Below are 27510 nucleotides of genomic sequence, written 5' to 3'. Positions count from 1 at the left end.
CCTCTAGGCTAATTCTCACATATTAATTTAGCCCATTTCTAATTATCTGTGTAGCACCGCTAGGTGTGCTTACCGGGAAGAGTCTAGCCTATGTCCATCCTGGGTCGGAGCTGCCTGGGAGAGAGGAACCTGGCGTCTGTCTGGGGCGTCTGCCCCAGAGCGGAGAGCTATCGAGTCTGAGCTCACTTCCTCTTTCTCCCAGCATTCTGTTCTGTTTACTCCTCCCACCTATGTTTTAACCTATGAGGCCAAGCAGTTTCTTTATTACTTAACCAATGATCTTCCTCCATCAGGCGTGTAGCAGAACCTGGTGCTGCCCCTTGGCTGTGGAGCACTGTGTCCTGTTGCAGCTGTCAGCCCTCGCTGCAGCTCCATTCACCCTTGCCCTTTCCCACCAGGAGTCGTGCCTTCCTGTCAGGAGTTTCTCAAAGCCTTAGAAAATGTATCATCTGCTCACCCCCACTCTAAGATTTTGATACCTCCTATTGGGACGCCCCCCTGTCACTGTCCCTCAGCACTTTTGCTGCACCTTCCTTTTTAGATCTAAGGCTCAGGTGTTGCTGTTAGTGGTGCACATCTCTTGAACTGTTGTGAGGGAAGAGTGACTAGGTCATGATAACTAGTGTGCATTTCACAAGACCTGGGGGGAAATCTTCGAATACTTTCAACAGAGAGAAAATGCTCGAGCGCCAGTGAGTTGGTGCAAGCCCTCGCAGTGCAAGTCCAGTGATCTGAAAGTGTTCTTTGACCTCCACCATGCATGTGCACGTACCTGCCACAGAGAAAATAGGTGCGCTTACCCTGTGCTTGCCACAGTGTGGTGTGTACATTACCACAGTGATATGTGGTACCCCATAATGTGTACAGTGTTCATATGTCAAAAAAATAGACTCGACACAGTGATACATGCTTGTAGTCCTAGCGCTAGGGAGGCAGAGGCACTAAGATCTGCAGTTCCAGGCCAGTCTGGCCTATGTGGAGAGACTGCCTCAAAACTAAGTCCTCTTAAATAAATAAAAGTAAAATTATTCGTGATAGCTAAAAAACCTACATGAGTATTATTGAGAGAAGTTGTTGATAGGAAATGGATCTGTCATAGAAGGATTGCTTGATCTGGTCTAGCTGTTCTCAGCTGTCCTGATGCTGTGACCCTTTAATACAGTTCCTCATGTTGTGGTGACCCCCAACCATTAAATTATTTTGGTTTCTACTTCATAACTGTAAATTTATTGCTGTTATGAGTTGTAATGTAAATGTCATATACAGATGGTCTTAGGTGACCCCTGTGAAAGGGTTTGTGGTGCACAGGCTGGGAATCTCTGACTTATCTGTGTTGAAGCGCGCACACACGCAATGCCAGTTGCCGTGTGGTCTCAGCTCCTGTGTAGTCCTAGACAAGACAAGGTCAGAGTGGTGGCAGCCTGTCAGGGTGCTGGAGACCGGTCAGGAGTGTGAGGGCCTGGCTGACTTTGAAGGGCTGCGGGCACGCTTGGAGGAGGGACTGTATGTGGTTGATAGCCATCTCAGGACTTGGCACTTGTGTGCAGGCTGAACAGAGTATAAGTCACACCACAGTGAAACTGACAACAATATTGTGTGGTCTCTCTGTTCCCAAACTGCTGAAGAGCTTTTCTTTTAAAATTTTCAGTCTGTCATGGATGAATACTTCTGTAAAATTCAATAAAAATCAATTACTAGAAAAATAAAGTGGAAAAAAGCATGTAAAATACCGCCCCTGTTTTTATTAGATTCAATAAACATAAAATTATACTGTCAAATTACTCTTCCAAGTTTCCAAGTATGTGTGCTCTGAGTTTCTATGTGTGTCTTGGGCCAGGCTTTCTCAGACAATACTTTGAGTGGCACTAATGAAACCTGTTCCACATCATCTCAGTTTCCTCTTAATTTATATCGCCTTTCCCAGGAGCTGGGAGAGAAGGGTGGGGATTTCAGTAAGTTCTGGAGTTTAGATTAATGAGAAAGAAAGGCCATTAATACTCTCCAAACGCACTTCCACCTCTCAGGTTGGTCTGCCTAACTGGTAGAACGTTGCTTTGGGACTGTATTCTGGTTGTAGAGTATACACATACTTCCTGGTCAGTATAAGGTTTGCTTTGCTTTTCAGTGATGCATTTCCTGTTCCTTGAAAGTTATAGGTGTATTTTGTACTGAACGGGATGGGAAAAGTTATACCGTTTAACACCACAAGGTGTCACTTATGTTAAAATAAAGTTGGTTCTCCAGTACAGCGGGTTAGTACTAAGCCTTGGGTAGATAAAGAAGCCTGCATTGAAACAGACACAGCTTTTTAGCACAGAGTGTTTCAAATGCTGCTAATCCAACAGTATTTCAAATAGGTATCTTGAAATTTATAAACATTTCTTAATTTCTAAGAGCTCTGTAGGTCAGTGTTGGGTGCACTGCTGACCTCGGTGCAGGAAGAGAAAGTACATTTGGAGAGTGAGCTGGCTCTGTCAGCCCTTCCTGTCCTTCCTGTTCCGGTGACAAGCAAAGGGAGTTGGGAGTGGATCTGTAATTATGCCCTCTGGGAGGTCCTTAGGACAGGTGTGGGCTGAAGCAGGTCCTGGGGGATTTCCTTTCCCCTGGACCTCAGAGTTATTATTCTCTCCTGGGACAGCACCAAAGGATCCCTGTTTGCTGTGAAGACTATCTTTTCTGTTAAACAAGAACCAAACCTTTGGCATTAATATCTGGATCCTGTTTTCTAGTTTTTAGTTTGAGAGAAGGTCAGCACCCAGGATGGCTGGAGAGAAGGCCTTGCCTACCTGTGTGTAAGAGGAACAAGCCAGGCTTCCATTAGGACCGCTCAAGGGGGATGGCTGGGTGAGAGGTTGGCAGGTATAAAACTGATGTTTCATTCTTCCTCATTGTTCATTTCTCTCTCCAGGTAACACTAGGGGTAGGGGAGGAGAGTTCCGGAACATTCTCAGGGCAAAGGAAAGGGGAACAAGTAGGAGAATGGTTTTTCTTTTTTTCCGGCATGTGGGTGTCTAATCATCCCCTCTTACTGTTCAGTTCCTGTCTAATTCCATTTTTGTCAGTTTTCTTAACCTGCTTACAGTTTAACGGTTTCTTTTAGGCTTGAGGCTTTTCACTTAGGAACATTCCATTGTGTCAAATGGAAATGAGGACAAAGTGGAAGGACGCCGGTCCTTGAGCTGCCATTATCCCCCTCCCCCCTTTCATTGTTTGGAGTTCTCAAGATGCTGGGATGTATAAGATGGAGATCCTAAGTTTGCTACAGTGAATTTGCAGTATTTTCATAGTTAGCAGTTGTGTATCTTCGGAGATAGTTTTGTTCTTTTCAATAGATTTATTTTATGTGCTTTCATGTCTCTCCAGCATGCATGTAGGTGTACCATACGTGAGCCTGCCGTCCTCAGAGGTCAGAAAGTGGGGAGGTTAGGTCCCTTAGACCTGAAGTTACAGGCTGTTCTGAGCCACCTTGTGAGCGCTGGGAATGGAATCCCTGTGCCATGGAAGAGCAGCAAATGCTCCTAGCGGCAGAGCCATTTCTCCTGCCCCCAAACACTTATGTGGCTGTTTGTTTGTTTGGGGGGTGAACATGCCCCATAGTGTGCATATGGAGACCACCGGACAACCTTTGGGTTGTTGCTGTCACCTTGCTGAGGCAGGGTCTTTGTTTGTACTGCTGTGCTGTGGACTGCAGGATGGCTGGCCCACAAGCTTCTAGATGTTTTTCCCGCTCTTCCTCCCATCTCCATGGAGTGCTAGGATGATAGATGCATGCCTTTGCTGCCAGCTTTTCCCCCGGGCTCTGGGGCTGAACTCTGGTCATCAGGCTTGCGTATATAGTGCCTTTACCCACTGAGTCATATCACAGTAGTTTTTATACATTACTGTTTCTACTGTTTAATTAACATAAAAGTTCTGGTTATACTTTAATTGGATGTTTTAACTACTATAGCTTTTTTTTGGTTTCCTGCAAATTGTTACTATTACATTCAATGAGTTATTTGAAAAATAAAAGTAATTTTTTTCATAATACATTTTATTGCATGTATTCTTTCTGGGGAAAATAAAAGAGTGCTTAGCTTTTCCTTATAATTTATTTATTTGTTTGCACTAATGACAGTTTCAACATTTACATCCTTTGTTAGTTTCCTAGGTAGCCATAACACAATTCCAGACACTGACATCTCAGGTTCTGAGATGCAGACCCAAGTGTCAGTGGCTTTGTGTTTGAGGCTTCCTTGTGTGTTGCAGATGGCCATCCTCTAGCTCTTTCCCTGCCTTGTCATTCCTCCATGTATGTGCTCACATTCTCATCCCTTCTTAAAAGAACTCAGTCATGACTGGACTTGGGCCCACCGCATATCCTCCTTGTAACTTCATCACCTCGTAAAGGCTGGCTCCAGAAGGCTGAACTTCAGCGTGAGCTTGGGGGTGGGGAAAGCACATTACTTAGTTTTTAGTAATACTGTTGCTGTTTCTAGTTGTGTGCGTGGGCACAGGCCTTGTGCGTGCAAGGCAAATGCTCCACTACTGAGCTTCATTCCCAGCCCTAATCATTTCTTCCTCTTTTGTTATTTTCAAAAGACTTATTTATGTATTGGTCAGGTTCTCTAGAGGAGCTGAGCCTACATAATGAATCTGCATAGACTGACTTGCAGGCTGTGGTCTAGCTAGTCCAGCCATGGATGTCTTTCAACGGAAGGTTCAGGAATCAGTAGTTGTCAGGTCCACAAAGCTGGACGTCTCGGTCATCTTCTCTCTCCACTGGAATCGCAGAGAGGCCAGCTCCAGTGCCTGTGAAGGGTGACTTGAAAACTTCTCCCTTCCACGTCCTTTTATAGGACGTCAGCGGAAGGTGTGGCCCAGACTGGAGGTGGGTTTACATCAAAAGATCTGGATTAAAGGTGTCCCTTCCTTCTGCCCTGTGGCTTCCAGTGATTGAGTGCAGCTTGCCAGACTTGGTGTTGGTGTTTTTGCCAGCTGAGCCATCCACTGGCCCCTTGTCTGGGTGTTTTCATTTGGTGGTTGAATATGTTCCATGAAGGACCACGTGTGTGGAATTTTTAGATATATTTCACATTTTGCTGTAGACTGACAGATTGTAGCTCATGAACTAGTGCTTGTCATTAGCTTCACGTGTGGTCCTCTAAGCCCGTGGTTCTCAGCCTTGGGTCACGACCCCTTTCTCAGCGCACACATATCAGATAGCTACATTATGATTCAGTTGTGAGGTAGCAATGAGATCATTTTATAATCAGAGGTCACTACAACATGAACAACTGTTTTAAAGGGTCTCAGCATTAGGAAGGTTGAGACCATTGCTCTAGACTCTGCCCCACAACATCTCATGGTAGCTCAAGAGGCTTCTTTTGATGAAGTAAACTGGGATTCGATGATTTAGATTCTTGAATAAACATGTATTTACACCCTCTTTTCAAAGTCTGATCCTGTTTGTCCATCTCGGGTGTGATTTCCCATTGACTTTAGAATTAAATGTCTTATCTATACATGTGGATGAGGCACTGTAGAGCTCCTTCTTGTCTGCCTTACAGAATTAGGATTTCTTATAACCTCACAATAGATACATATGGTTGGATGGTATGGGAAGTGTATGCTTAAATTTGTAAGACTTTCCCATTTTCCTGTGGGAGCATATCATTTTCTATTTCTACCAACAACAATGTGAGAATTCTGGGTGCTTCCATGTATGTGACAACACTTACTATTATCCGTCTTTTTTTAGCTGCTGTGTGGGTGTGTAATGGTACCTTACTTTGCATTTGTCTGAAGAATGATACCTTTGCATGGATTTATGATATTGCTATGTCTTCTGTGGCAAAGTGGATGCTTGACTCTCACCTTTTAAAAAGTAATTGTCAGCCGAGTTGCAGCCACTGTGAAGCTGCTTCTTAGTTTCTGTTTTGTGGTTCCTGTAGCCACACCGGGTTAGAAGATGTGCTGGAGAGCTGTCCTGTGCCCTCACACTTGCCTTTGCCTTTGCTAAGCTCTGGGGTTCAACAGTCATGCTCAGATCTGCCCAGTTTACTTGGTTTGTTCCTATTTGTATGGCTAGCTCTGTCTTGTCATACATGTAGTCAAGCAGAGGATCTCGTGTGTCCTCCGTGTTTCCAGCCATCTGACGTCGCCGTCCTCTGCCTTTGTTCCTGTGAGATGTGACCTTGTGGCACTGGTGTCCACTTCTCTGGAGGGCCATAGGTGCTGGCCTGTGCATCACTAGTGTGTTTCTTTTCATTGCCAAGTTGCATTCCATGAAATGGACGTACCACAGTTTGCTACTCACCGTTGAGTATTGATCCACCATTACAGACATTGAAGCAGCTATGTCCCTTAGATCAGATAGCAGTGCAAGTAAAAAGAAGCACACCCTTTACATTAATATACAGAATTTACTTTCAACTTTAGCAAATGGAAAAATTGTATGTCTGCAATATATTTTTTCATGATTTTTTGTCTGCAATTGTTTTGCTTTTATATTACTGTATAAATGGGGTTGTGTAAAAATTTCTTGGGTAAAAATGGTTGCAAATGGGGCCATGTACTGACTGATCTATGTAGCATGAATTCTAATTGGTCTTAATAAATAAAATCCGGAGTCAGATATTAGGGGTGAAAACTGAAGGGTCAGAGACGCAGAGCAGCCATCCACTACTAGAGAGACCAGTGTTCAGACGAAGGGGTGATCCTGTCTTCAGACTGCATCCTCACTACCCTTAGACTGCGTCTTCGGATTGCAGCTGTCTCCACTAAACCTCAGACTGCCTTATATTCCTCTCTCCACCCACCCAGCCATATCACTCCTGTCTCCACCTCCCTAGTGCTGGGATTAAAGACCTGGGATCCCAAGTGCTGAGATGACCTCTGTGTGAGCTCTGTTTCTCTTTTAGACAGATTCAAAACTAGTGTAGTCCAGGGTGGCCTTGAGCTAACAGAGATCCCTCTGCCCCTGACTCCTGGGATCAAAGGTGTGTGCCACCACTCCCTGACCTCTAGTAGCTTAGCTCTACACTCTTCAGGGAAGCTTTATTTGTTAAAACATAAATTATCACTACAGATCTCCTTTCTCCTGGGGTTGCTTTTCTTTGTTTAGAGATAGATGACTGGCCTCTCTCTAGCTCTATCCCATAGTGCACATGGCCTGGAAATTCTAGAAATTGCCTGTTTTTGTTCATTGTCTTATCTGTTGTCTCTCTGGTATGATTCCCTTCTCCTTGGTTCTGTGGAGATGGCTGGTTAAATCTCCAAGTTTTCTCACAATCTCCTTTGGTTTGTTTGTTTTGAGGCGAGGTCTCTAGGTTGCCCAGGCTGCTGCAATTGCTCTATGGCCCAGGCAGACTTTGAACTCCCAGTCTGTCCACCTCAGCCTCCTGAGGCCTGGGATTTCAAGAGTGCTGCCAGGTTTGTCTTGATGGTCCCTTCTTAAATGGTTTTCCCGCCAAACCCTTGGTTTCTTTAGAATATCCCTTTTCATTGTTTGCAATAGAGCTACAGTGGGGGCTTTCTAAAATTGCAAGTTCTTATTTGCTTTTACTTAAATTGAATTTCTTCTTAAAAATCAAATTCTATTTTTTTTACTTTTTTTTTTTGAGACATGGTCTTGTTTGCTGCTCTAGATCAGTGGTTCTCAACCTTCCTACTGCTTCGACTCTTTAATACAGTTCCTTAGGTTGTGGTGACCCCAACTATAAAATTATTTTCATTGCTACTTCCTAACTAATTTTGCTATTGTTATGAATTGTAATGTAGATATTTGATATGCAGGAAATCTGATATATGACCCCTATGCAAGGGTTGCTCACTGGGCTGTGGTGGTGCACGATTCTTTTAATCCCAGTATTTAGCAGGTAGTTCTTTGAGTTTGAGGTCAGCTTGGTCTCCAAAATGAGTTCCAGGACAGCCAGAGCTACACAGAGAAATCCCTGTTTTGAAGAACCAAAAAGGGGGGCTACTCAGACTCCAGGGTTCGTGACCCCCAGGTTGAGAACTGCTGTTCCAGAGGCTGTGGACCTGAGAGAATGAAGCCTGTACATGTAGAATAAAGTCTCATGCAATAGCCAACTTTATTCAGAAAATCAGACAATTTATACTCTGAGGGTGAAGAGGAGTCCCATGAGTAACGTGTCCAATCACAAGGGCAAGCTGCATACAGCAGAAATGTGTTTTTCCTTAGAGGCACATGAACAGATAACATTGGCCAGCTGTAATGAATAACCTGAAGTAAACTATCTGCTCCACCTGGAAGGGCACAAAAGCACATTCCAAGGACAATTCTGTGTTTTGAAGGAACTGAGGTCATAGGACTCTTGTCTTTTCTTGGAGTTTTCTCACAAACAGGAGTATCCTCACACGACTCCATTCTGGACCTTGTTTCAATAGGCTCTTAATGTACAGCCCTGTTGGCTTGTCCAGTTTATCTTAACCTCTCATATTTTACTATTAGCAGCAAGGAAAACCAGGCCACTTCGTCAACATGCTATTTTTGAAATAGCCTCACTCCCCAACAATGTGTAAATTCCTTATCTTTCAACTATAGTTGATGGATCTGTAAGTTTGTTGTAAAGTGAGAACTGGGAGCTAGACCTAGCAGGAGTGGGGAATGCAAAGGAGTAGGGCAGCTGCGGGGTGAAGATCCATCCACCTTGCTGGCTGGTGCTGTCGCTCCGCTACCCTCCCCCACCCAGGATCCTCTCCTGAGGTATGTACAGATCATACATACATACTGCTCACTTCTGCCACCCACAGAATTTGATTCTAAATTCTGAAGTCACATTCTTTAGCTGCTGTTTCACTCTGCCTGATTTCTAGCCATTTGTCTCTTGTCTGTCCGGGCTTCAGCCTACTATGCCCTCATGTGGGAAGCTATGTGTTTCTCTGTCTCCTGCAGACAGTGTCATAATGAGAATATCCAATGACATATCTTCCTGTCCCCCTCCATCCTCATCTCTGTCTCCTCCCTCCCATTCCCCTTCCTCCCCCCCCCCCCCCCCCCCCCCCCCCCCCCCCCCCCGCCGCCCCTTGCCATGACTCTCGCTCTGCTCCCCAGGCAGGTCTTAAACCTAGGTTCAGGTGATGCTCTCACCTCAGCCTCCCAAGTAGCTGGACTACAGATGTGAACCACAGCTCCTGGCTAAGCCCATCTGCCCTTCACCTCTGCTTTCCTTAAGACACCAAAGATCACCAAAGATCTCTGCTGTTTCTAACAAGAACCACCTTCCTCTGTCTTCCGATAACATGATGCTTCTTTCTGTCTGAGACCTCATAGATTCATCTTTTTTGTTTACTTTTGGATTTCTCTGTGTGGCCCTGGCTGTCCTGGAACTCACTAGGTAGACAAGGTTGGCCTTGAACTCACAGAGATCCACCTGCCTCTGCCTCCTGAGTGCTGGGATTAAAGGCGTACTCCATCACGGTCCAGCTCACACTTTCCTCTTTAACACATGAATTTCTCTCTGCCCTTTTTCTAAAGTGTATTTTGAACTCTAAATCCTTTCCTAGCATCTACTTCCAAAAGCAATTTTTGTAGTGTCATCCTGCTTCTGGATGCTAAGATCTGTGTTAGCTTGCCAGGCCTTCCCTAATACCCCAGACTAGTAGCCCTAAACACAGACTTCTGTTATACAACTCTGGCTGCAGTTCAAGAACAAAACATTGGGCTAGTTCTCCTGAGTGTCAAGAACTCTTCCTCTAGCAATCTGTCTTCAAAAACTATTTTATTGTGTTTAATGAAAAGCTATTAGAGATTATGAATTATATATTTTCTTTAATGGGATAAGTTCATGTTTGTGAATTTCCCCAGTGAAGATTCACTTAGAAGAATAGAAGGCTGGTCATGACCAACAGAAAGAACTGATGGGCCTGGCCTTCATCCTCTCTTCTCTGCAGCTCTTCCAAGTAAAGACGCTGTCAGCTTTTGTTCTAGATGATCTTTCAAGGCTGTTTAAATAGCAAGGAGCCTTGTGACAGAGATATCCTACATTCCTTTGACCTGGGAATAATGTCTGTTCCTTTGGCTTCCTAGTGTCTGTTTCAGTGCCCAGTTGCTGTATCCCATAGACTTAACTTCTGAGTAGTTCTTTCTTTGCTCTGTGTTTTCATCCTTATAGTAAACTGCCCATGTTTATAACCACAGGCTCCCATTTAAATATTAGAATGAATCTAGTCTCAGAGTGAAGGGCGTAACCCTATTTATTTGTGCAGTTGGGAGATAGGAAGTTGGGATGATGTAAATGATACACAACTTAGTCAGGGAACTTGTGTAACAATAGTCTGAAAAAAGTTTTTAAGATTTTTTTTTGCATGTGAAAGTATTTTAAAGCTGACTTGATAGTTTTTCTTTTTCCCCTGATGATTATGTCAAAGAAAATTTGAGGTGAAAGACTATATGCCATGTTCTTGTTAACATTTTATCAGCTGATGACATTTTGTAAAGCTGAAGGCAGTTCTTGCCTTTGTGTTCCTGTGGGCTTTACGGCAGCGTGCTGCATAGACTTCCAGGGTGAAACATGAGAGCAGTCTTTAGCCTGAGTGCAGCTCCTCCCACCGTGCTCTTTCAGTTCTTAGAAAATGCTGTCTTTTGCAAAAGTCCAGGTCTAGAATTATGTCTTCTCTGTTGTAATAGGAATGAAGACCTGAAGCAGATGCTGGAGAGCAACAAAGATTCTGCCAAGCTGGATGCTATGAAGCGGATTGTTGGGGTAGGTCAAATGGTCAAATGGTCAAGGATTTTGACTTTTGGAAGCTGAGTAGGCTGTGATTATATTCACCATGTATACCAAGTCACAGGAATACATTAATTTGTTCTTTGTTACTAATGTAGACTACCTGTTTAAGAGTGTCAAGGGAGCAGAAACATAAGAAGTCAAGAAACATGTTCTAGTTCCATCTGTTCTGCTTCAATTTTCCGCCTCTAATATCAAGATATTTCTTCTCTGAGATAGAATCAATCATTTTGAAGACAAAACAAGGCAGTAGCATAACCTTACTTTCACTTGCAGGAATGTAAGGATTTCTGGGATCTTTTTGCCTACAGTCATGAGCACAGAGAGCTGTGCATGAAAGCTGAAATACTGTCTTCCCGTAGCAGAGTCTTCATCCTGTCTGAAACAAGGCATCGGGTGTTGCTAGGATGCTTAGTGAGGCGGTACAAAGACTGATCTGAAAGGACCGCTGAAGGAGTTCTATCTACAGCAACTGTAGATGACTTGTCCTTGCTTCCATTTGAATGGTGGATGTCGTTTGGCAGTGTCAGCAAAATGCTGATGAATCTATTTTTAATATTTTATTTATTGATATTATACTTCATAATACATATATGTAATAGCTTTGTGTGAACAAAATTTCAATTTTCACAACTTAAAGAACTGCAGCTCCCCAACAACTTGTTCAGATTTAGATTGTGATAGTGTACTGGTTAAGTAGTTATGTGTTGACATTTTGTATGCCAGCCTTCAGTCCACAGATGACTGTGTAAATTCCCAGTGTGAATCCTGAATACCTATCAGTCATTTCAGGTCTTTCGAATTGGACTGTGATTGGTTGTTACACCTGTTATTCAGTCTAGCCGCAGACAGCAAATGGTGTAGTTGCATCCTTGTTTCCTGTAATATTTTCCAAAATGGATAATTGGAAGAGGCATTTGGTTCCCAAATAAGAAACATTAGCAAACAAAATAAAAAGTGATGATATTGTTAGTGAAATTCAGCCTGAGGATTGGTAGGTTGTGTGGAGATTGACATCACCGTTAGAAAGGCACTGAAATTTCCAGCCGAGGGTCTTCGGAAAGGTGCTTAAGCACACAAGGGGGTTGGATTAAAAGAAAGTTGAACGGAGGAAGTGATGGTATTAGAAAATAACAAAAAGAAGAAAAAAGAAAAGAAAACTTCCTATTAATTAAAGGGTTTCTAAGAGATACTTGACAACATTACAGGTACAAAAGTAGCATATTGGGAATGGACCCAGGCTTGGAAAGGTTAAAACTTTTCCACACAGAGAGAAGGTGTTCAGCATGGGTTAAGTGAAGAGAAGATGACAGCTGTCCAGCTGCTCTTGCCAGTTAATTCTCAGTGCGTCACATTAGTGTTCAGAATAATTTTATTATGTGTTTATTTAAAAAGCAGTATACATTGCTATTTACAGTTTTTCTATTGTGGTTATTTTAATGGGAATGGCTCCCGTAGATGTTTGAACAGTTTGGGAAGGCTTGGGAGGTATGGCCTTGTTGGAGGAGATATGTCACTGGCTTTGAGATTTTAGAAGCCCACACCAGGCCCCATGTCTCTCTCTCTGCCTGCTGCTTTTTAATCAGGATATAAAGCTCTCAGCTACTGCCCCAGCACCATGCCTGTCTGTTTCTCACCATGATGATCATGGACTAATCCTCTGAAACCATAAGAAAGCTCCTACGTAAATGCTTTTACAAGAGTTGTCTTGGTCATGATGTTTCCTCACAGCAGTAGAACCAAAACTAAGATACCTTTATTAAAGTAGTTATAAATGTTTTGAAAGAACCTTTTAGTCAGGCATGGTGGTGCATGCTTTTTTTTTTTTAAATACTTATTTATTTATTATGTATACCATATTCTGTCTGTGTATATGTCTGCAAGCCAGAAGAGGGCACCAGACCTCATTACAGATGGTTGTGAGCCACCATGTGGTTGCCGGGAATTGAACTCAGGACCTTTGGAAGAGCAGGCAATGCTCTTAACCCCTGAGCCATCTCTCCAGCCCTTGAAAGAACCTTTTAAAAGGCATAGATCAATTATACTTTTTGCAGCAAATTCCTAAAATTGCTTTTTATGGCTTCAGTTCGCATTCCTGCAGATCGCAGGCGTGTACTCCATGCAAAGTAGAGATTGCCCTTATGTCCTCAGACTGTGGCTGTAGCATTCCATTAAATCATTTTATCTAACTAAACCCTAGGATACCGGTGTAATTCATAATTCAGAGGTGGGGGAAAGTATGTTAAGTACTTAATAAAAATTTTTTAAAAAATGTTTTTTAGTTAGCGGTGGTGATGCATGCTTTTAATCCTAGCACTAGGGAAGCAGAGACAGGCGGATCTCTTGTGAGTTTGTGGCCAGCCTGCTCTACAAAAGAGTTCCAGGACAGCCATAGCAGTTACACAGAGAAACCCTGTCTCAAAAAAAACAAAAACAAAAACAAAAACCCAGGAAACAAGCAAACAAACAAATAAATAAAAATTAATAAAAATTTTAAAATGTGACATAATAATAGTGCTTTCTTTATTTCTGTTAAGGCAATAAAAGAATAATAATTTTTTCCATAATCTATACTACCAGTATCAGACTAGCTGGGTTTTGACGAGGGACTAAGACTGCTCAGTGGGAGAAAGAGGGGGTTTTACTCAGCAATCCCAGGAAAAGCATAAGAATGTGGAGTTGAACTCCTGCCTCATGTCATAAAACAAACTGGAGTAGATCGGAGACTGAAAATGCAAAATCCAGAAGAAATTGGAGGAGAGCTTCATGGCACTGGCTTCAACCAAGCATCTTAGATCTGATGTCAAGGCCAAGCAACAACAGGATAGGGAGATTATATCCAAACCAAAGGCATCTACAGAGTGGGGGAGCATCCTTACGTCATTCACCGGATTAAAGGGCCAGGCTCTGGAGCACAGAGGTGGTGTCTGTGGTTGAACAGCTAAAACAGTCCAGGGAAGTGGCTGAAAGACCTGGGGAGGCCTCCTCCTGCAAAGACCAGCAGAGGACCAGAGAGTGCAGGGTCTTTAATCATTAGGAGGGTGGCAGTGGCCCACAGTAAGACCACCATACTCTCCGTAGGATCCATTGTAAAAACAAAGAAAACTCAAGTGTTATAGTAAAGATGTTGACTATAAATTGGAGCCTTCCTGCACTACTGGCGGGAATGTAAAGTGGTGCTATGTGAAGCAGTATAGTAGTTAAATTAAAAGCAGGTCTGCCATGTGATCTAACAGCTCCATTTCTGTGTACAGGCACAAAAGAACTGGGACCTTGAACTGATTTATTCAGCAGAGTTTTCACAGTAGCCCATGGGTAGACATAGCTGTGTGCTCTTTATTGAATGCACAGGGTGGACTATTATGAGGAAGGAATGAGATTCTGACATATGCTGTAGCAGGGCTGGTAAGTGAGACGTAGTGTTGTGTGATTCACATATGAGACAGTCAGATGCAGGAGCAGAAGGTGGTTCCTGAGGCAGTGGAGAGGGAAGAAGATGGAAGCTGTGTGTGTGTGTGTGTGTGTGTGTGTGTGTGTGTGTGTGTGTGAGTGTATGTGGAAGTCAGAGGGCTGCCTTGGTGCTTGCTGGTCCTTGCCCTTTGCCATGTTTGAGACAGGTCTCCTGTTCCTCTGCTGTGTCTGCCTGAGTAGCTGGCCTGGACATCTGGAAATCTCTTGTCTCCCTGGAGACTATACCGCGCTCTCAGATGCTGCTGTGCTTCTGGCTTGTGTGTGGTTCTGGAGTTCAAATCCAGGCCTCATGATTGCATGCCAGGGCTTTTACCTGCTTGGCCACACCTCAGTTCTGTAGTGTCGTGGGTTTCTAGTTCTGTCTCTGCTCAGTGTCTTCACCCATTGCCCTATTCTTTTCTTTTTCTTAGAAAGTCTGTCTTCTTACTGTTTAGATGTTTGGTTTACTTTCAGATGACAGAAACATTCCTTTGGGACAAGGATGCAAAGTGGCATTCTGAGCCCTTTCTGTCCTCTTTGTCTGTGGAAATAGGCTATTTAGTGGGATTATTGGCTTTCAATGCTTTTTCTTCTGAAATATGTATACATTTTATTCTCAATTTGTTTGACTTTAGATTAGGGAATAAAAATGTGATGACAACCTGATTGCTTTTTCTCCTCTCCTCTTTTTGAGAGTGTGTTTTATCAGTCTGGTAGATTCAATATTTTGAAGAAAAATAAATTTAATAAGATTTGGTTGGTGTTTGCTTTGTTACAGCATTGACAAATTATTTTTTATATCTGTTTATTTTGTGTTGAGTTCCATTACTTTCTTTTTCTTAGTCTGCCTATTTTCTATTGGTTTGCCTGTATTTTGTTTAGTTTTTTTCTTTTATCTGTCTTTCGTGTTTCTGTCATGTCACTTGTCAAATTGATAATGACTCCCTTTCCCGTCTAACTGTTGGTTATATATTTATTGAATATTTTGAGCTGGTGTTGTAATTTTTGTCATGTCTTATATTCTCCCATTATATTTTCAAATTCAGTAATGATAACTTTATCTGAAGGATTTCTTTTCTAGTTCAAAATAACATTATTCCCAAAATGCTACTTCTTCAAATCATTTTAAAAGATGATCTTAGACATATTTCCTCCTGTTTTTTTATCCACTTCTTTAAGAGAATGTATGTTTTCTCTATGGGATGTTTTTTAACCTCATTTTGTCCTATATTAGGGCATGTGTACGTAGCAAGTTCTTCCAGGGTGTCTCTGTTTTCCAGAATGTCTGTTTGGGATTGTTCTTTACAAACTTTCTACACTCTTAACTTAGTACATTTAGGCTCAGTTGCTAGTAGAAGACCAAGTGTCTGCAGAGCAGAGTGGAAGGAACAGGAAGCTAGAATTCTGCACCCTTTGTCTCAGGAATGATATACACATTTCATGAAGTGTACCAATGGAAGTAGCATTCATACTTTTCTAGTTCTTTGTGAGTGTGTTGGAAATAGGTAAAATAGTTTGCTTTGTTATGTGAAGATGTTAGAAAAGGCAATATAGGAACCGAGAGATCAAGTCACATGCTTATGTATTAGGTTTTGTGTGTGTGTGTGTGTAAAACCTTTCGAGTCAGAGCTTCTCTGTACTGCTGGCTGTCCTGGAGCTAGCTCTTATAGAGCAGGCTGACCTTGAACTCACAGAGATCTGCCTGCTTCCCAAGTGCTAGGATTCAAGTCTTGTGCCACTACCGCCCAGCAAGGTATTAGGTTTTATTATGCAATTATGATCAGGTGGTAATTTATGCTATGGAAAGGTGATGTCTTACATCCATATTATATTCCCTAGATTGTTACTAATATGCAGAAAGTTGTTTTTTAAATATGCTTGCCAATAAATCGCTATGCAGAAATCTGTTGATTTTCATTGTGTGGATGGATTATATGTGATTAAAAGTATTCTGGATTCTCTCTGTAGCAAAATGGAGATGACAGAGGACCCAAAAGTTGTAGATAGATCATTAGAAGCAAGTCATTTAGAAATAACAGAGCTTGGAAAGGAAAGAAAATATAGACCCTCAGAGTTCTGTTGCTTGCCCCTGCACTTTTTCTCTTTTTTGAGACAAGGACTTTCTATGTATCCTTATCTGGCCTATAACAGAGTTTTCCCTGACTCTGCCTCTTGAATGCGAGGATCAGATGGGCTTGTGCCAGCACGCCCGGCTTCTGTTGATAATTTCAAAACATCTAAGGCATTTCCTACTGGAACATTGGAAGAAAGAGAAAGGGGCTGTGTTTGAAGAAACAATGGCAAAAACTTTTCAAGTTTGATAAAGACATGTTAATAGAGATTCTGTAACCAGGAGATAAATCAGGATAAAGTACAGTTAAACCATGTGTTAACATAATAGTCAAACCATGAAAACCAAAAATAAAGATTGTTGAAAATAAATGGTAGAGGTGACCCATTCATTTAGGGAGCTGTGGGTTGGAGTGAACATGGCTTGTCTCCAGAAAACGTGTCGGTTGGAAGATCATGGTAAAGTACTGGGAGAAAGAGCTGTCAATCCAGAGTCTTTCATCTAGTGAGAAAATCCTTCAAGAATGAGGGACTAACATATTGCCAGGCAAGGGAAGTTAGCAAGACCTATTTTTATGAACTGTTCATAGAAATTCTTCAGGCTGAAAGGAAATGATATCAGGTGGAGTTTTAGGGAGCTCATTCAAAATTTTGGTATGCAAAAGGACTAATTTTATTCTTCTCAAGACAGTTGTTACCTCACTGTTTTATCCTTTGAGAATCTATTTTGATCATATTTGTCCTCCAACTCCTTCCAGATCCTCCTCCACCTTCCCTACCCACCCTCATGTCTTCCCTGCCTCTCTCCTCCCACCCTCCCATTCTCTCTCTCTTAAATCCATGAGTCCAGTTTGTTGGCCAACTACTCCAGGCTTGGGATCTGTGGTAGAGTGTGGTTGATACACCTGTTGCCATCGTTAGGTATTGGATCCCCGGTTACTGGATTCCTCCACCACTGCTGCAATAAGCAAAATCAAACCAAACCAAAATCAAACCCAGGTTTAATAAACAGGGCAATGCAAAGCAGAGCACTCCCGTGTGGCCCTTAGGAAGGCAGAGTACAGGGCATGAGGTCACACCAGGCAGATCTATTGGCCAGGTCTTAAGTAGCGGTTAGGTGTGGTTCTGAGCATTTTGGGGGGAGGAGCCGCCAATGGTGGGTATTCTGAGATGAGGCAGGGGTTGGGGAGAGAGAGATGGGGGAGGGAGATTGAAGTAGGGCTTTCACCAGAACATTCCAGACTCTGGGTATATGGATGCCAGGGGCTGGAGTGGAGCTTCCGGCAGAGCAATGGCACCATTAAAGAAAGCTGTCTTTTCCTGTAACCAGTAGCCCCTCCACTAGGGGTGGGACTTCGTGCTCACCTACCGTCCTCCTGCTCTTCTGTCTGTCTGGAGCTTACGTGGCCTTGTGCATGCTGTCACCATTTCTGTGGGCTTATACGTGCATCAGCCCTTTGTATCTGGAGAACAGTTTCTTTGAAGCCTCTAACACCTAAGATTTGAAGCACCTTTCTCCCTCTTGCAGATAGTTCCCAGAAGCTGCGTGTGGCTGTGAACAGATACACTCGCAGACGCAGGAGACAGAGACAAGGAGATCTCTGTGAGTTCTCGGCCAACCTAGTTTACATAGCAAGTTCCAGGACAGCCAAGAAGACAGGGAGAGACTGTCTCAAAAACAGAAACTAGCCAGCCCATGGCAACTCTAGCACTTGGGCAGTGGAGTTAGCTCGTGAACACTGGCTTACTTAATTTGACTGATTTAAACTACATACATCTCAGCCTTGTGTGGAGAGATGGGACACAGACATTCCATTTAGTACTCCAAAGTTTTATTCTCTGCACGCTGTCTCTGTGGGTCTCTGTGTTAACTACCGTCTACTGCAGGAAGCTTCGCTGACAGGGATCGAATGGTGCAGTGATCTGTAGGTAAAGCAGTACATTTTATTACTATGCCCACTTAGCATAAAATAGTAGTACTTTTTCCTCTAGGGTTCATGACCTGTCTAGCCACAGGTCTGCCTGAGAAATTTTTAATGGACATATATATTATATCTATGTATCAGAAACAACTGTATCAGAAAGGCCAGTGGGAAGGGGAGATTAAGAGTCCATATTGTCATAAATTTAATGTATTTACTTGACTTGGTCAGTGTTCTGGATCTGTCTGTCTGTCATCTGTGTGTCTGTATGTTAGTCCATTCCTCTGTCCCTCTATCTGCCTTCTGCCTCTTTTCCTCTTCAGGAAGAATTACTACAAAATTATACAAAGCTCGAAAAAGTTAATATAAAAGAAAAATACTCTCAGTTCACAAAGCACTTGCCTTATAAGATGTCTTAGTTACTGTTCTATTATGTGAAGAGACACCATGACCAAGGCAACCCTTAAAAAAGAAAGCATTTAATTGGGGACTTGCTTAGTGTCAGAGGGTTAGTCCATTATCATCATGGTGGAACGCAGACGGACATGGTGCTGGAGCAGTAGTTGAGAGCTTTACATCCTGATCCAGTTCCAGACACTGGGCCTGGTCCACCCCATGGTCACCTCCTCCAAGAAGAATACATCCTCCCCAACTCCTGATCTTCCCCAAGCAGCTCATCAACTGGGGACTGAGTGTGCAGAAGTTTGAGCCTGTGGAGACAGTTTTAGCCAAGCCATCACATTCTACTTCCCAACCCCTATAAACATGTAGCCATTTATGTCCAGATAGTCTTTCACAGTCTCAACACTATTTAAAAGTCCAAAATCTCTTCTGAGATTCTAGGCAGTCTCTTAATTGTAGCCTCTGTAAGATAAAAATCTAAAAAATCTAATGGTTGACCACATGCTCCCAACATAGAGTGCACAGAATATACACTGCCTTCCAAAAGGAAGGAAAGGGGGCAATAGTGGAGTAAAGGAAGACTGAAAGCCAGCAGAGAGCAAACTCCAAATCCCGTCTCTCCATGGCTGATGTCGAAACACTTCGACTTCCAGTTTTGTTCTGCAGCACACTTCTTCCTCGCGGGCCGGCCTCACATCTGGTCTGCAGCTCTCCTTGGCAGGCATCCCATGACTTTGGCAATTCCAACATCTCAGGGTCTCCAGTGCAGTCCAGGCTTCCCCTCCACAGCTTCATTCAGTGTGCTTTTCAGGTTCCATCATGGAGTGCCCTCCAAACCCCTGGCCTCAGCTCTTCCCTTGAGAACAGCGGGCGAAGGGCTGCAGAGCCTTTCCTGTTTCCTTCTTGACTCTAAAGCCAGAGCCAAACCTAAGCTGCTGAGTGTTTCTGCATATGGTTGTTCCCTTTGCTGTCTAAGCTTTCCTTTAGTTCCTTTTCATAAGTTGGAAGCCTAGCTGGCTGGGTCTTGCCCTGAGCGGACCACTCCCTTTATTACATTGAGCATCTGAATCTTGCCCTCACTTCCCTGCCAGAGATTCTTTCTCTGTGTAGCCCTCACTGTCCTGGAACTCGCTATGTAGACCAGGCTGGCTTTGAACTCACAGAGATCCACCTGCCTCTGCCTCCCCGTATCTCCTTGTGCTCAGGGCTTTAATACATTTAGCTCAGAATTTTTGCTGATTTTATCTCCTTCTGCACAGGACATGGCTCCAACACTGAATGTTCCATGTTATTTTCTTCCTCACGCTGCATTTTTTGTAGGTTTTTTTTTATCACTTTATTTGTTTCTTCATTACAGATCTGTATAAGTGCAGTCACTGATAACCATATGACAGAGTCAATATTAGACTGTCTCAGCCTCCCAAAGGCCGGAATTATACATATGCACTTCTATGCCTAGGTGACTTGCAGAGTATTCTCAAGATGTCTTAACAGAGCCAGGCGGTGGTGGCGCATGCCTTTAATCCCAGCACTTGGGAGTCAGAGGCAGGCGGATCTCTGTGAGTTCGAGACCAGCCTGGTCTACAAGAGCTAGTTCCAGGACAGGCTCCAAAACCACAGAGAAACCCAGAAACAAAAAAAAAAAAAAAAAAAAAAAAAAAAAGTCTTAACAGAAAGAAATTTTAAGAAATTTTTACTGGAATTACAAAGCATAAAACATCACATAGCCACATAGCATTTATATAACACACATATGTTTCATGCATGAATAAAACTGATATACTACTTTAGCTGGCTAAAGACTGTTTTGAGAATGAGAGGAAAATAAATGTACAAATAGATATAAAATAAAGATAAATAATGAGAAATAAATTGCAGCACATGAGAAATTATAAAATGTAGTTTGCAAAGTGTTGATTATAAATTGTAGGAGGTGTTTCTAGAAAGGAGCCTAATCAGATCCCTGGGGAGGGCTCTAGCCTGGGAGGGGAGAATCAGGTTCAGGGATAGCTATAGCGTGGGAGGTGGGAGTCAGATCCCTGGGGATGGCTCTAGCGAGGATGCGATATCATAGGAAGGGAGAGTGAAGTTGGTTAGAAATGTGGTAGCAATAGAACCAGAGAGGGGTCAGGTTCTGTTCTGGGGGTGACTACTTGGCTAACAGCGTTTCAGAGGAGATTTCAGTGCAAATGAGAGGACATTGGAATAGTAAGTGGATTAGTTTGTGCTGTAGACTGTCAGACAATTTTGAAATCTTTTGAGTTAGGCTGACATGTGTAAAGTAGAGGATTTGGTGGGTGGGAGTCCTTTTTTTCTCTCATGGTGCCAGGATTGAACCTAGGACCTTTTGAATGCTAGATAAGCCTTCTGCCACTGTTCTACACCCCTGGTCCTCAAAGTAGGATTCAATCTTAAGCTCTCTGTTACCAGTAACCTTTTAGAGATCCTGTTCCAATGACGAATCTAGAGTATACAAAAAATTTACAGTTGCATCCAGGGCTAGACTTTTCTATCTGAGGGTAAATAAGGAAATGCACATGCTTTTTCTGATGCTTTCTCTTTTACTTCATCTTGAAAAATCTCTTTCTAAAAATGTCTCCATCTGGTTACATCTCTTTACATACAGCTCCATATCTCTGTCCTACACAGCCATACATCTGTATACATAGTTACATCTATTTCACACAGTTACATTCTCTGTACATTCTCCATACACTCTCCACTCAGCTTCACACTGTCACACTTCAGTGCACAGCCGCATCTCCCCACACAGCCATAAACTTCTTCCTTCCCACACATCTCCTACACAGGCTCTCTTCTGTACAGCTACATCTTCTATATCTCTCTACCCACTTGCCACATCTCTCCACACGTTTTCTCTCTGCACATTCAGCTACATTTCCCTTTCAGTGCATGCGCGCACACACACACACACACACACACACACACACACACACACATTTCTTTTACAGCAAAGGCTCTGAACAAATATGAAGCACATTTTCAGGGTCACATAGCAAACAGTAAGAAACAAAGCCATACTGATCACACTTTCTCCCGGGCTGGAGGGGAGGGTCACACTGACCAGGCATGGTGAGTAAGTAGGCATGTAGCTCTGAAAGGTCAGGGTTTCTGTACAGAAGGTGACACTGAAATCAGAACTAGAACAATAGATAGTTAGCTGGCTGAACTTTGAGTTTAGAAGTGCATGCAGAAAGTCCATTACTGCAGGGAGTTATGTCTACCAAAGCTACTTCATGCCTGACCTTGAATCAGCAATAAATACCTGGGAATTTGTCCTTGCGTATTTGTCTTTGGGACAACCAGTTTGCTTTGACTTTGTCCTGAATGTTTGGTTTAATCAAAATCAGCTGTCTTTGTGACTGAGAATACAATTACTTTCCTATGTCAATTTTAGTAGTGAAAAATATCCTAGTATTTTTATTCATCAGAATTATACTAATTAAGCAGAAATCATGTCCCTGACCATCCACAGCTATATGTGTGCCCAGTAGATGAAATATTTTCATGAGTTAAACACACAAGCAGTGTTTAAAATACCCATAGCTGTTACTAGGGAAGGAATATGGGCACATGAGAAAAGTTATGGAGATAAACAGTATGGTCTTGTAAGCCTTGCTTCATGAGATTCTCTCCATCAGATAGATGCTGGTCTCGTGGGTCGACCTTATGTATATCAGTTGTCATCTGCTGTACACTCTCAGTGGCCTCTGGTAAAGCCATCGCTACCAGCAGCTCTCAGCACTCTGTGGTATATATTGCGGGGAGCAGGGGACTATTGTAGAAGTTCTCAGTGAGGTGATGCTGAACTAAGGTAGGGTCAGAGTAGCAAAGAGTGATGTAAGCAAAGAGTGACATCACCTGAGATAAGAATTAGCAACAGAACCTGGTTACTGTATAGACGAGAAGAAAACAATATCTTTCCATGTTTTCTTTTTAAATTTTATTTAAGTAAATTTTTTTCATTTATTTTACATATATCAACCACAGTGTCTCCTGTTCCCTCCTCACCCCACTCCTGTGTACTACCCCTTCCCCATCTATTCCTCCTCCTCACCGCACTCAGAAAGGGGCAGGCCTCCCATGGGCTTGAATAAAGCTTGGCACATCAAGTTGAAGCAGGACCAAGCTCCCCTGCATCATGGCTGGGCAGGGTAATCCAGCATGGGGAACAGGTTCCCAAAAGCCAGCTAAGCTTCCTGTCTCACTGCTGGATCCTTACAAACAGAATCTTTCAAATATTTAGTATGTGTAGAGTTTCCCAGGATTACTTTGGTTTTCAGATTAGTAATTTAGAAGTTTCTGTCCTAACTCTGCTCTTTAACCCTTCAGATGATTGCAAAGGGGAAAAATGCATCGGAACTCTTCCCTGCTGTTGTGAAGAACGTGGCCAGTAAAAACATCGAGGTATTGTTTGCTTTTATCGTTTTTATTACTCCTGTGTGTAAGCCAACCACAAGCTACTTTTAAATTCAATATATTTAAATTCTTTGGCTTTTTATTATGGTAAAATGCCTGAAATCTTAAATATAGGTGAAGTACAGCAACAGGTGGGTTTGAACTTAGCTGTGGATTCTTGGTGGAAAATGAGAGAAACAGAATTGAAGTTGTAGTCATAGTCACTCACCCAGGTTGAGCTCTCACGATTTCCTGAAGACACGAATTCCTGAAGACTCCCTCGTGACTTAATTTTAGACTAGCATCTCTCCAGTGAGACAGACCTAGTTGTTTCTACCGAGACTTTGAGAATTTGTGCCCTTTTTGCCATGTGTAAGACAAAATTCAAAGATCTCTGAAGATTTTCTGACTGTTATGACAGGGACTAAGCTTTCATGCACCTGCGTGGGCTTATTAAATGAGAACACCCTGCCGGACACTTTCCCAGGTGCTGGACTGACACCATAGCCTAATGTCCAAGTCATACACCTTTATCTGTACTGCAGAAAAACTGTCAAATTAAGAAAATTGTCTCAACAACTTTGAGACATACAAAATTTAAAACAAGTTACCACTGATATTTGTTTGCTAGTATGGTGACAGACAGATGACATCACATAACGCATAACAGTGGCACTCTGAATTAGGAGGCCCTGTGAGGTGGAGTCGTGTGATTTCAGGGACTCCTGTTTTATGGTTTTGATTCTATTTTCTGTATATTATATGACTTCTCTCCCCCACTCCCTACATTTATTTCTACTTTTCATGATGGTATTTGTCTTAGAGTTTCTACTGCTATGATAAAACACCACAACCAAAAGTAGCTTGGGGAGGAAAGGGTTTATTTCAACTTAAGCTCCACATCACAGTCCATCACTGAGGGAAGTGAGAGCAGGAACCTGGAGGCAGGAGCTGATGCAGAGGCCATGGAGAGGTGCTGCTTGCTGGCTTGCTTTTCATGGCTTGCTTAGTTTGCTTTCCTACAGCACCCAGGAGCACCAGCTTCAGAAATGGTACCACCCACAGTGAGTTGGGTCCTCCCACATCAATCAAGAAAATGCACCACAGGCTTGCCTACAGGCTCATCTGTAGGGACATTTTCTCATTGAGGTTCTCTCTTCTAACGCGATTCTAGCTAATTTCAGTTCCACATAGTGCTCACCAGCACAGCATTAAATGTTTAAAGCACCCTTGCCAGTGATATTCTCTAGAGGAATAAGAGAAACATAATCTCCCAATATTGGTCTAGGTTTTGTTCCTTTTGCTTAATCTGTGTTTCCAGAACACGTGCTTGACGAAGATGGTGCACCAGTGTGTGTCGCTGTCCTTGTAATGGAGTGTGGTTGCCTGAAGGGCACTTGGAGGCCTGCATTTAGTAAAACTGGAACTAAGATTAGCTTGGCCACTGGTGGTGACTTTAAATACAACTCTGTTCTTCAGGAGGGCACAGACCCTGATGCTAATGGCTGCTGTCCCCAGCACATGCCATAGTACTGCTGTGTTCACTCTTAGGCCTGAGCAGTGTACCACTATTTTTCAGAGTCCTAACTGCTGGCCTCAAGTCCCAGCTCAGTCACTGAGTGGACTCCATAAGGTGACAAGGTTCATTCTGCATAGTTTCCTTGTGAATTGAGTGATTTTTAGTGTGTTCATAGAATTTATCACAATCCCATGTCATTTCCTTATTCCAGAAGAAACCCTGTGATGACTGGCAGTCACTCTCTGCTCCCCCTAAATTCTGTCTGTGTGGATTTGCCTGTTGTGGGTATTTCAGGGGGAGTGTATGTGGATGTGATCATAGGAGGTTATTGTTTGAGACTATACTGTTGTGGGTATTTCAGGGGGAGTGTATTGTGGGTGTAATAGTAGGAGGTTATTGTTTGAGACTATACTCGGGCCTGACTAAAAAGACCTGAACAGAGCCCTGAATGTGGCTGTCTCCATGTAGCATGTTTTTAGGGTTCTCCATGTTGTAGCATTCTGACTGGAAGGGTTTTGCAGTGAAAGAATGTCTTGATTGGGGCCAAAGAATGCCACAAAAATCCCACCAAACAATAGACCTCACACAAGAGATTTAAGGGTGGCAGGTGGGGGTGGCACTGGGGGACTCAAAATAGCTGTTTCTGAGCAGGGCTGGAAAGACAGACAGTGGCAGACCAGGCTGTCATGGTGGACTTTGAAGGGGGTATGGAGTATGTGCACAGGGAACATATTTGCTGGTGGAAATATGTCACCTTCAGTGAAGGTGGAGACAGGAGCTGAGTCATGGAAAGTGGGTAGTTCTTAGTTGACTGACACTAACCATGTATTTTTATGACTGAGCAGCTTTCTACTGTATGTGCACGTGCTTATTGCATTTTTATCAATGATGGACATTTAGAATATTTCTCCTTTTGGATGATTTGGAGTAGTGCTCCTCTGAGCGTTAGTGTCCAGGGTTTCGTATGGTCCGTCACTGTCGGTCTATGGATGGAGACCTTAGCCTCTGCAGCTGCTGATGTGAGGACTCTGTGATAGCATCGACTGCCCGCCATTTCTTTCCTGCGCTAGCATTTTATGGTTGAGACAGTAATGCTTGTGACTTCTGCTTCTTCATACTCTGCTGACCTGACCTTCCTTCCTCCCTCCCCTCCCCTCCTCTCCCCTCCCCTCCCCTCTCTCTATCCCTCACTCTCACTCTGTATTCCTCCACCCCCATTTTCTTTATTTTATTCTTTTTGGTGCTGGAGTGGAGCTCAGGGCTTTGTGCATAATCGATGAGTATGTTGCCACTGAGCACATCTCCAGTTTAACTTAAAAACGTCTGTATCTTAGATCATGTCTCTTAGCGTGTGTGAAGTGATAACTCATTGAAAATTTTATTTTCACTTAATTTCATTTTTATGATCAAAAGGCAGTTGGGCTTTGTATAGTAATATTTTTTATTTTGATCTGTCCTGCTACTGCATTCCCAGGTTTCTTCCTTGGCCTCGGATACATTCATGACACTTATGTGTAAGCCCGAGGCTTGCTGCTACTCAGCTGCAGAGCAGATTTGACTTCTAAAACTTGTGCAGCAGAGTTGAAGCTGGACCTAGTGTTACAGGAATAGTGTCTCTCAGTAATGATCACTACTATATAAAAAGCACATCTGGAATAGTGTCTCTCAGTGATGATTACTACTATATAAAAAGCACATCTGGAATAGTGTCTCTCGGTGATGATCACTACTATATAAAAAGCACATCTGGAATAGTGTCTCTCGGTGATGATCACTACTATATAAAAAGCACATCTGGAATAGTGTCTCTCAGTGATGATCACTACTATATAAAAAGCACATCTGGAATAGTGTCTCTCAGTGATGACCACTACTATATAAAAACACATCTGGAATAGTGTCTCTCAGTGATGATCACTACTATATTAAAAGCACATCTGGAATAGTGTCTCTCAGTGATGATCACTACTATATAAAAACATCTGGAATAGTGTCTCTCAGTGATGATCACTACTATATAAAAACACATCTGGAATAGTGTCTCAGTGATGATCACTACTATATAAAAAGCACACCTGTGGGAGGTTGTTAGTGCTTCACACAGGTGAACAACTCTGTGAGACTAGCTCTGGATTTCTCTGTAAGGTACAGTGGAGGACTTAATAAAGCCATGCAGCCGATGCTCGGCAGTCATCATCCAAAGCCAAGGAGCCATCCCAGATCACTGCCCTGGCAGCGAGTGCCATGCTTTGTGTTTGGTGCTTGCTTTCCAACCTTAGTATCTGACCCCTCCTTAGCACATGCTTGGTGAGGTATCCAGTGTGTTGACGGCCTTTTGTGTTGTTATGGATATGGATAGGAACGAGCAAGTCTGTAGAGCTGGTGAGCTTGATATTCCAGACTTCTCATTGTAGAAACGAAAGTTTGCATTAATCTTTGCTCATTCAGCGCTGTTTTATCTTGGCATGTAGTTACAGTAGGAAAACCTTACTGTTTATTCTTTTTGCTCCTTTGCGCTCAGGCTCTGGTATGTTGACTGATTTTCTGTGAGAAAAGTTTTAGCAGAAATACTATTTTTTTTTCAGATAATAGTTGGCAGTTTTAATACCAAATTTGCAACATAAACAGGTCATGCAGACAAAACTAAACCGAGAAACACTAGAGTAAAGTAACAGCATTTATCAAATGACAGAACAGACATCTACATAACATTCTACTCAAACATTAAAGAATATACTTTCTTCTCAGCAGCTCATGGAAAGTTCTACAAAATTGACTGCATTGTAGAGCACAAAGGAAGTTTCTTTTTTTTTTTTTTTTTTTACCCAAACATGCGATCTTCGAGGGGGGCATGTCATTCTGTGGGCCCGGTGAGCTGGCTGAGATCTTGAGGGTAAAAGACTCTCAACTGTCTTCTCCACTTATTTATTTATTTATTTATTTATTTATTAGATTTCTGTCTCTTCCCCACCGCTGCCTCCCCTTTCCCTCCCCC

At 42.8% G+C, this 27510-nt stretch overlaps 1 protein-coding gene across 1 annotated transcript in view; it reads left to right on the top strand.

The window, feature by feature from the left end:
• The window catches only part of Ap3b1 (adaptor related protein complex 3 subunit beta 1), a 201156-nt gene that overhangs the window by 23012 nt on the left and 150634 nt on the right, over positions 1-27510 (top strand). The window contains exons 2-3 of the mRNA XM_050153860.1: positions 10634-10709; positions 22931-23005. Coding sequence (XP_050009817.1) covers positions 10634-10709; positions 22931-23005 — 151 coding nt within the window. The remainder of the gene's footprint in view (positions 1-10633; positions 10710-22930; positions 23006-27510) is intronic.

This window comes from Alexandromys fortis, unplaced genomic scaffold (genome assembly GCF_014885135.2).
Source record: "Alexandromys fortis isolate MF-2015 unplaced genomic scaffold, M_Fortis_MF-2015_v1.1 scaffold_79, whole genome shotgun sequence".
Taxonomy (NCBI): domain Eukaryota; kingdom Metazoa; phylum Chordata; class Mammalia; order Rodentia; family Cricetidae; genus Alexandromys; species Alexandromys fortis.
The sequence above is the reverse complement of the archived record's forward strand: the minus strand, read 5'-3'. Positions and strand labels throughout refer to the sequence as shown.